At 37.3% G+C, this 10,683-nt stretch overlaps 1 protein-coding gene across 1 annotated transcript; it reads left to right on the plus strand.

The window, feature by feature from the left end:
• Positions 1 to 664: 664 nt before the first annotated feature.
• Positions 665 to 1,609, plus strand: LOC102841891 (olfactory receptor 51I2-like). The gene has a single exon (XM_006870335.1). It carries the CDS (start codon positions 665 to 667, stop codon positions 1,607 to 1,609), a length of 945 nt encoding a protein of 314 aa, XP_006870397.1.
• Positions 1,610 to 10,683: the final 9,074 nt, after the last annotated feature.

Genomic DNA, 10,683 nt, shown 5'->3' on the forward strand with positions numbered 1-10,683 from the left:
TAGGGTCTCACATTCCGTTCTTCTCCCTTGATGATCCAAGGGTCCTCTGCTCCTGGACTGCAAGATCAACCACTCCCCTCCCTTTATTACAAAACATCTACCTTTACTTTGCAACACATTCAGTCAGTCCTGATAGCAGTTATTCACTATTGAACCACAAGAGTCTTAGTACTGTGTTGGGACTTTAATTCTGGGGTAGTTAGGACTCGGATTTTTGGTAGTGAGGAAATATAATGGTTACTAAGCAGAATAGTGCCATTTTCATATTTGCCTTTTAAATTAGTATTTTTGCTCCAGATTCAGGAATGGATTGGAGAGATAGGAGGCTTACTCTGAGAATGTTATTATATCACAGAAATGTATTACTTATTAACATGGTTTAACATAATAAGTAAAGAGAAAAAAGGAGTCTAGTTGATGTTTGGATTTGAGTCTCAATATTTAATATAAAGATAAAAGAGATAGAGAATACAGATGAGAAGCAATTCCAAGGGCTGACTTTGCAGTTCAAACTGACCTGATGGGTCCAGTGCTTAACCTACAGTACCACTCCAGGATTCCATGATATACCACTGTATTAAGATACTAGGCAGAGGCCATGAATAAAAATTTCTCTGTCTTCTTTACAGGATAGTGGTTCTAGAATCTATGCAGGAATCCCGTCATGGAAGATAATTTCCACAACAGCTCAGATTTGCCTTCGTTCACACTGACAGGGCTCCCAGGGCTGGAGTCCTCCCAACACTGGATGTTTCTGTTGCTTGGTGCTCTCTATGCTGTCTCCATTGTGGGCAATGCCCTGATCCTCTTCATTATCAAAGAGGAGCAGAGCTTGCATCAGCCTATGTATTACTTCCTTTCTTTGCTATCAGTCAATGACCTAGGTGTGTCCTTTTCCACATTGCCCACTGTGCTGACCACATTTTGCTTCCACTTAAGGAAGATCAACTTTGATTCTTGCATGGCTCAAATGTTCTTTATCCACCTCTTCTCCTTTGCGGAGTCTGGGATCCTACTGGCCATGAGCTTTGATCGATACGTGGCTATCTGCAACCCACTGCGGTATGCCACAGTGCTCACTGATGCCCGAGTGGTGTGCATGGCCATATCTGTTATCATCCGCAGTTTCTGCATGGTTTTCCCACTGCCTTTTCTTCTGAAAAGACTGACCTTCTGCAAGGCCAATGTGCTCTCCCATGCGTACTGTCTACACCCAGACTTGATCCGCCTGCCCTGTGGTGACATCACCATCAACAACATCTTTGGCTTATTCATTGTCATCTCTACCTTTGGCCTGGACTCTGCACTCATTCTCCTCTCCTATGTGCTCATACTGCGCTCTGTTCTGGCCATTGCCTCCCGGGAAGAGCGATTGAAGACACTCAATACGTGTGTGTCACACATTTGTGCTGTGCTCATGTTTTACGTGCCCATGGTTGGTGTATCCATGGCTGCCCGCTATGGGAAACATGCCCCAAAGTATGTGCACACACTTATGTCCCTGATCTATCTCTTTGTGCCTCCAATGCTCAACCCTGTCATCTATTCAATCAAAACTAAAGAGATTCGTCGAAGGATTTGCAAAATACTGCTGGGAACCAAGCTTTGAGCAGAAAGAGACATGTTAAAAATCACAGGATGTTTACTGTTAATTCACAATTTGATTCCAAGACTTGCTTTTTTGATAAGAGTTGTTATATTTCACTTTGAATACTGACTCACTATTAGAATTGCTACCATATGTACCATGACAGTTGGCAATAGTTGATACCCAAACCAACAGGTTTCAGAAATGTTAAATGAATCATCAATTAAGGGGAAAATATTTTTTTTTTTTTATTAACTGAAAATTATACAACTTGATAATCTGCCCCTCATTTTGACACACTATGTTGCTTTTATCTGTGTTTAAAGTGAATCATCACAAAGGAAACTACCATGGTAACATTGTATTAACAGGGGAAAGAATGATTTTCCTAAAGATTATATTAAATAAATATTAACTAAGATCACATATGTGAGATATATATACGTGTGTGTGTGTATGTGTCACTTTAGGATAATCACTGGACTACTAACTGCAAGTTTAGCAATTTAAACCTACCAGCCACTCCTTGGAAACCCTATACAGTGTTGCTATGAGTCGGAACTGACTTGATGGCACTTAACAACATCAACATATATACATTTATATGACTGATTTTCCAGAAATACATACCCAGGCCTTTCTTCTCAAGTGCTTCTGTGTGAACTTGAATCTCCAACCTTTAGGCTAGCAGCATAGTGCACTGACCCTCGGTACCACCCGGGAACCCCTCTGAGAAACAGTCACAACAGAGCCCTAGAGCTCAGAATCTGGATGGCTCTTCCTTCTCTCTCCAGAGGTTTCTCCTTTCAGTCACTTTGGAAAACCACCTTTTTGATGTTATTGTGGTAGTGGTGGTTGGTGGTAAAAATACACACAGCAAAACATTCACCAACTCAACAATTTCTATGTACATATTCAGTGACATGGATTGCAACAACAACAGCATCAACTCAATGTCTCCTACAAATACCCCTCTTCCCTTATCACTATTAATATATATTCTTTATATGTATATATTTGCTTATTTTATATAATTGAAATAGTACAGTATTTGTCCATTTGTGACTTATTTATTTCACTCAACATAATGTTTTCAAGGTTCATACATGTTGTGACTTGCATCACATCTTCATTTTTCTTTCAGGCTGAGTACATTCTGTTGTATGCATAGATCACAATTTTTAAATCCATTCATATATTTATGAACATTTAGGTTACTTCCACTTTTTGGCTACAGTGAAATATCCTGCAGTGGACCTTGTTGTACAGGTTTCTGTTTGTCTTTCTGTCTTCATTTCTGGGTATATACCTAGAATTAGGATTAGTGGGTCATATGGAGTTCTGGTGTGGTGCTGTAGCATAAAGCACTGGACCATAAGTTTGGTTTGAACCACAAGATCAGTGGATCCTTTGAAACACTATATGAGTTGCTGAGTTGGGACCAACTTGACAGCACTTAACAACAATAACAACATGATAGTTCTAAGTTCAGCTTTTTTTTTATCTGACAAACTGTTTTTACAGCAGCTGTACCATTGAAAACTACCCTTGTTTGCACATGCAGACAAAAAAAAAAAAAAAAAGTATGAGACAACACTAAACCAAAGCAAATACAAAAACACTGCTGTCGAGTTGATCCTGAGTCATAACAACCCTGTATAGGGTTTCTGAGGCTGTGCATTTTTCTCCTCTTTCTTTTGAGGGGTGGCTGGTGAGTTTGAACTGTTAACCTTCACCTACAGTGTCATAAGGGCTCCTTTAATACTAAACAATTATGCCCCTCCCCCCCAAAAAAAGAAAGAAATATAAGGACAAAGATAAACCCATTGACCTTAGAGTCATGCTCACAATGGAAATTTATCCTTTTTTCTGGTCTTTTAAAAAAATATATCCTATCATTCCAGTATCTGTTTCTGACTGTTATAAACCACACTGTAACTTCAACATTATTTAATAATTTAAAAAATGCATCTTCCAATCCCAATTACAAAATCAAGATGCCACCTGGAAAGGTAGTAAGAAGATGGGATTGAGTGAGTACCTTTGTAACATGGTAAGATATTTCTATAATCATTCTGTCAGTGATCCCTATTTATTCATTTAGTAAAATGACTGGTATGGATCTAACATTATGCTAAGTAATGGCTATGCAGAAATGGATGAAGCCTGGTTTCTAATATAAAAAAGAATATAATGTGGTTCAGTAAATTACTTGATATTACTCTTATATTCTTTGTAACTCCCACCAAAGAGCTGGATGGGACCATGAAGATGGGGTATATGGAACTCTAACATGGGGATTGGTCAATTTTGACATCCCACTTGGTACAAAACAAGCCATCTCAGAAGCAGGACAAGGGAGACTCACTGCCAGCAAGAAAGAAGAGCCTGGACAAGAGGGCATCCTTTGGCCCCTGAGACATTGAACCTCCTCAGTGCTAGAGGAGCAGTAGAGTAGCAGTGTTAGAAAAAGAACCATGGACCAGAGCACAAAACAGAGTGATAGATTTGAAGTGAGTAATGTAAGTGCCTCTGGGTGGGAGACTCACTTGCTGAGTGGACTGCCTCCAGGCGCACAATTGGAGGAGTTAGGTTTGCTGATCCACAGCACTGAGTACCTTTGTATTGAGGCTTATGGTGGAGAGCCTTTTGGGCATTTTATCAGCAGCACTAAAGAGGCTTTGTAGCATTGCTTAAACAGGGCAGAGGCCTAGGGGCCATGTGGCTGAGAAACCAAGGAACACAGAGGCATGTTTGCAAGCACAGTTGAGAAGAGACACTCTTGAGTGGAAGAACTATATCCTGTGCATTTCTGATTCTGAATTATTTCCTGTTAACTTCACTTATAAACTTTATTACTGTAAGTATTGTCTGCGAGTTTTATGTGGCCAAGGGAATAGATTATCAAAAGCAGCAGAGAAGTAGAGAGTGCTGTAGGATGGACAGTTGGTGTCAGAATTGGTAATGATTGGAGGCGTGTCAGATTTCTGCCTCATCGGCATTGGCCTTGGGCTGATGTTGAGTTTGATTTTCCTTAACTTGTGAAGGCAGAGAGTGTTAGATGTCTCCCCCATGCTGTTTATACAGTAATACTGAAGGATGTTTTCTTATGTGTGTCTTACAAGTTGATTACTGATATACAGAAGCCAGTATTGTTACTATAGGCAAAATACATATGACTCCTGGTTTTCCAACACTAGTTAAATGAAAACACACACATGTGTACACATGCATGCACACATACAATCTGTTCATATTGACTATGGGTTATAGAGAAATATGTGGATGATGAAGAAAATTAAAATTAAAATCTCTAATTTTCCTAATATGTCTAATTTGCTCCAACTCATAGTAACCGTGTATAGGGTTTCCGCTGATGGGTTGGTTTAAACTTGAGCTCAAGTGCTTATCTGATAGCATCACACCACTAATTTTACATTTACACATAAACACACAGGACAGGACTTTAAAAAGTTACCCCTGACTCGAGAACCAAAGAACTAGATGGTACCTGGCTACCACTACCAATTGTTCAGAACGGGATCACATTAGAAGGTCCTGATGGAGTGTAAAACATGAAACAAAACTTAAAATGAAAAAAAACCAAAAACAAAACACAAACCAGACCAGGCTTACTGGTCAGAAAGAGATTGGAGGAACCTGAGATCATGGCTCTCAAGAACTCTTCAGGTCTAGAATTTAATATACAGTTTTCAATCAATTTTCAGCCAACCTGTAAATAGATACACAAGGGAACAACAAAGTGAGGTATGCTCACCATCGAATAGTCAACAGTTTAAGATAAAAAGGTCAACATTATCTAATAATAAAGTTCAGAAGTGTTGGAATAGAAATAAGAACAACTGTGTGGAAGCAGGATAACTGTTGCTACATGGAGGGGATTGTAATCAATGAGATGAAACAAAGTGTATGATTTGTTGAATGCAAAACTGACCATCTGCTCTGTAAACCTTCACTTAATTTACAGTACACATTTTTTTTAAAGGCTCATAAAAAAATTCCATTATCCTTTGATGCCATTTTCCACAACTTTTTGAAACCCCCTTGAATATATGCAAGTGTGTATATATATATATATATATATATGCTCTCTTTTACTGTTACAAAATAGTATTATGTAGAAAATACAAAATACAAAAAAGTACTATGTAGAAAGAAAAGTCAATTCTCTAATCAACAGCTTTGTAAAACAAAACAAAACCACTTTCCTAATCCTTCTGAATGCAAACAGGAAACAGAGAGAGGAAGTGGAATACTGATGTTACATTAAGGGGATTACAGTCACTGAGATGACAAAAGACATGTATCAATTGCTGAATGTAAAACTGATTATCTTCTTTGTACGCTTCATCCAATTCACAATAAAAAATAAAACACACAAAGTCTACTTTTTTTGACTGAGATAAATTGTGTTTGCTCAAAATGGTACAATCAGCATTCTAAATCATATAGAATTTTATATTGTTTTATGCATTTGCTTAAGTCTAAGAGAGTCCAAAAATAAACACTGAAAATAAATCTAGATCTGTTAAAAAAAAAAAAGAGACCCTATTGCCCAATTTATACCTCAGTTAAATATTTTAACTCTTATAACCATCTTTTTCTACATTATTTGAAATATGTTCTTCTGAATGTTTAGCTACTGAAAAACCTATGAGTAACAGTGGGATATTGTCAACTATAGTGTTGTAAGGTAGGAGGGCACTCAAAATATGACTGGAAAGAGTTGTCTCTTTAAAGTAGAATTGACCATAATGAAGCGAATAGAATAAAGCTTTCAGAACCTTCATTTGTCAATGGGGCACAACTCGAAATGAGGGAAACAGCTGCAAACATCCATTAATAATCAGAACTTTGAATGTACAATGTATGAAATCTAGGGAAACTGGAAGTTGTTAAAAAAAATTAAAAAAAAGGAACATATAAAAACAGGTATCCTAGGCATTAGTGAGCAGAAATGGATAAGTATCGGTCATTTTGAATCTGACAATCACATGATTTACTATGCTGATAGTGACAAATTAAACAGGAATGGCATTATGTTCATTGTCAAAAAGAATATGTCAAGATCTATCTTGAAGTACAACGCTGTCTGTGATAGGATAATATCCATATGCCTATAAGGAAGACCAGTTAAAACCTCTATTATACAAATGTATGCACTAACCACTAAGGCCACTGATGGTGAAATTGAAGAATTCTACCAACTTCTTTAGTCTGAACATACAATAAAGATACAGACATGCAAAAAATCTGCATTGATATTTACTGGTAACTGGAATGCAAAGTCAGAAATAAAGAGAAAGGATCAGTTGAAAAATCTGATCTTGGTGATACAAATTATGCTGGAGATAACATGATAGAATTTTGCATGATCAACAATTTATGCATTGCAAATACCTTTTTTCAACAACATAAAAGGCAGCTATATACATGGACCTCAGCACACGGAATACCAGGAATCAAACTGACTACATCTTTGGGAAGAGATGGTAGAAGACCTCAATAATATTATCAGTCAATACAAGATCAGGGACTGACTGTGGAACTGACCATCATTTGCTCCTATGCAAGTTCAGGATGAAGCTGAAGAAACACAAAACATCTCCATGAGAGCCAAAATATGAACTTGAATATGGTAGTGGTTGTTGGTGGTTGTGTGTCATCGAATCATTTTGACTCATAGCGATCCTGTATATGGTTTCCAAGGCTATAAATCTAAATAGGAGGAGAAAGTCTCATGTTTCTACCACAGAGCAACTAGTAGATTTCCACTGCTGACCCTGAATTTAAATATATCCCATCTGAATTTAGAGATCATGTGAAGAACAGAATTGATGCATTAGACACTAATGACCAAATACCAGAAGATTTGTAATATGACATCAAGAAAATTATATGGAAAGAAAGTAAATGTCATTAAAAAGACAAAACAGAAAGAAGACCAAAATGGATGCCAGAAGAGATCTGAAACTTGCAATTGACAGTAATGAAGGTAAAGCATGTGGTAGAAATGAAGAGGTAAAAGAGCTGAACAGAAACTTTTGAAAGAATTCTTAAGAAGAAGAAGCAAAGTATTATAATGAAATGTGCAAAGATGTGTAGTTGGAAAGTCAAAGGGGAAGAACATGCTCAGCATTGCTGAAGCTGAAAGAAATGAAGAAAAAAGTCAAGTCTCCACTTGTAATATTGAAGAAGTCCTGGTGTGGCAATGTAAGATAAGCACTAGAATGTTAACTGTACTGTTAGTTGTTCAAATCCACCATCTATTCCTCAGAAAGTCTGTAAAGGATCACAACGAGTAGGAGCTAACTCAATGGCACTTAACAACACTAAGAACATTGGCAAACTATTGAATAACACTGAAAGCATCAAAAGAAGATGGAAGGAATATACAAAGTCACTGTTCCAAAAACAAGTGGTCAATGATCAACCATTTCCGTTTCAATGATCAAGAACTGATGGTATTGAAGGAAAAAGTCCAAGCTTCACTGAAATCATTGGTGAAAAACAAGTCTCCAAGAAATAATGGAGTACAAATTGGAATCTTTCAACAAATTGATGCAGCTCTGGAAATGTTAACTCATCTATGTCAAGAAACTTGGAAGACAGCTTACCTAGTGAACTGATTGGAAGAGATCCATAGTTGTGTCCATTCCAAAGAGAGGTGACCCAATGGAATGCGGAAATCATCAGACAATATCAGTAATAATACATGTAAGTAAAATTTTGTTGAAGATAATTCAAAAGTAGTTACAACAGAGCACTGATTGAGAACTGTTAGAAATTCAAGCCAAATTCAGAAGAGGAAGTGAAATGAGGGATATCATTGCTGATGTCAGATGAATCTTGGCTGAAAGCAAAGAATGACAGAAAGATGTTTACTTGTGCTTTATTGACTATAAAAAGGTATTTGACTCTGTGGATCATATTGTGAAGAATGGGTATTCCATAATACTTAATTGTTATCATGAGTAGACCAAGAGGCAATTGTTAGAACAGAATAAGGGGATACTGAATGGTTTAAAATCAGAAACATGTATGCCAGGGTTTCTTCCTTTCACCTTTTTTATTCGATTTGTATGCTGATTAACTAATCCAAGAAACTGGATTATATGAAGAGAATGTGACATCAGGTTTCAAGTAAGACTCATTAATAATCTAAGATATGCAGATTATACAACCTTGCTTTCTCAAAGTGAAAAGACTTAAAATACTTACTGATGAAGATCAAAGACTACAGCCTTCAGTATGGATTGCACCTCAATATAAAAAAAAAAAAAACACAAAAGTCCTCACCCCTGGATCAATAAATAACATCATAATAAATGGAGGAAAAGATTGAAGTTATCAGCGAGTTAATTTTGCTAGGATGCACAATCAACACTGAAGGAGACAGTCAAGAAATCACATGACATCTTGTATTAGGCAAATCTGCTACATAAGACCTCTTGAAAGTCTTCAAGAATAAAGATAAAAGTTTGAGGGCTAAGGTGTCTGACCCAAGCCATAGTATTTGCAATTCCCTCATATTAATGTGAATGTTGGACAATGAATAAAGCAGACCATATAAGAATAGATACTTTTGAAATATGATGCTGGAGAAGAACATTAAAATACCGTGGAGTGCCAGAAGAACAAAATCTGAGTTGGAAGACATACAGCCAGAATGCTCCTTAGAAGTCAGAATGGCGAAATTTTTGTCTCTTACACTTTGGGCATGTTTTCAGGAGGGGCCTGTCCCTTGAGAAAAATATCATGCCTGTTAAAGTGGAGGATCAGGAAAAAAGAGGAAGACCTCCAAAGAGATATGGATCGACACAGTGGCAGCAGCAATTGGCTTAACCGGAACAATTGTGGGGATGGGGCAGGAGCAGGCATTGCTTTGTTCTGTCATGCAAAAGTCAGAACCCACTGGGCAGTACCTAACAACAACAGCAAAATGAGTCTTACTTATAATGAACAGAATATGAATCCTATTTACCATAATTCTTTATCCTATTTTTTCCTCTGTCTATTCTTTCCAACTCACCCCCATCATTGGCCCTGAAGGATGAAATATGCATTTGTGACAATGACAAACAAAAGAATGAACTTTTTGAGTATTATTCCAGATTTTTTCCATGAGCCTAGAAATTGCCTTTTTTAAAAAAAGTTTTTATTGTGAATTGAGTAATAGTTTACATGGGAGAACATAGGTTTTACACTCATAATCTCCTCCATGCATCGTCATTCAATATGATTTGTTTCCATTCCCTCTGGTTTTTTTTTGGAGGGGTGGTGGTGGTGGTGGCAGGGATGTACACAGAAACACTCAGGAATATATAATTATTTAAACAACCAAAGGGCACATTCTGTAAGCCTGCCTCCTGGCTGCCAGCACTCAGTCTTTCTCTTTCTATGAGTCTAGAGTCCTAAGTTGCTCTCTATCCATGTCCTCATCTCTGCCTCCATCTCTGGTGTTGCTGCTTCTCTGGATAGAGTCCCACATTCCACTCATGCTCATCTCCTTTGATGGTCCTAGGGTCCTCTGTTTCTGGACTGTAAAATTAACTACTCCCCACTTTTTGTTACAAAACTTCTACCTTTACAGTTGTGACTGTTGCAATCAGTCATGGTAACAATTACTCACTATTGAATCATAAGGATCTTTTCCCCATATTTTTTCACCAGACCCAACTTGACAAGATGAAAACTATTCAGTGGGGTTTTACCTTCCCCCGGACACTCTTAAACTAAACACCCCCTTGAAAACTTGAAAGCCACTTTGTGCCTTTATCGCCCCCTCATTTTAGGTAGCCAATGTCTAGGTTGCCCATTCTTGTCAACCACGTATACAGAGGGAATAGGATTGATGTTGATGTGAAGACTCCTTTCATTTGGCAAAAGTTTCCTCTTAAAATGTTTGCCAATAGAGAGAAACACTGTAAACTAATGATATATAGCGGGGATAATAATCAATGTAATGAAACAAGCTATATGAATGGTTGAATGTTAAGCTGATGATGTGCCCTGTAAACTTTCACTCAATGCAAAATAAAAACATTTAATTAAAAAAAAAAAGAAAGAAAGAA

The sequence above is a fragment of the Chrysochloris asiatica genome, unplaced genomic scaffold (assembly GCF_000296735.1).
Source record: "Chrysochloris asiatica unplaced genomic scaffold, ChrAsi1.0 scaffold00140, whole genome shotgun sequence".
In the NCBI taxonomy this organism is placed as follows: domain Eukaryota; kingdom Metazoa; phylum Chordata; class Mammalia; order Afrosoricida; family Chrysochloridae; genus Chrysochloris; species Chrysochloris asiatica.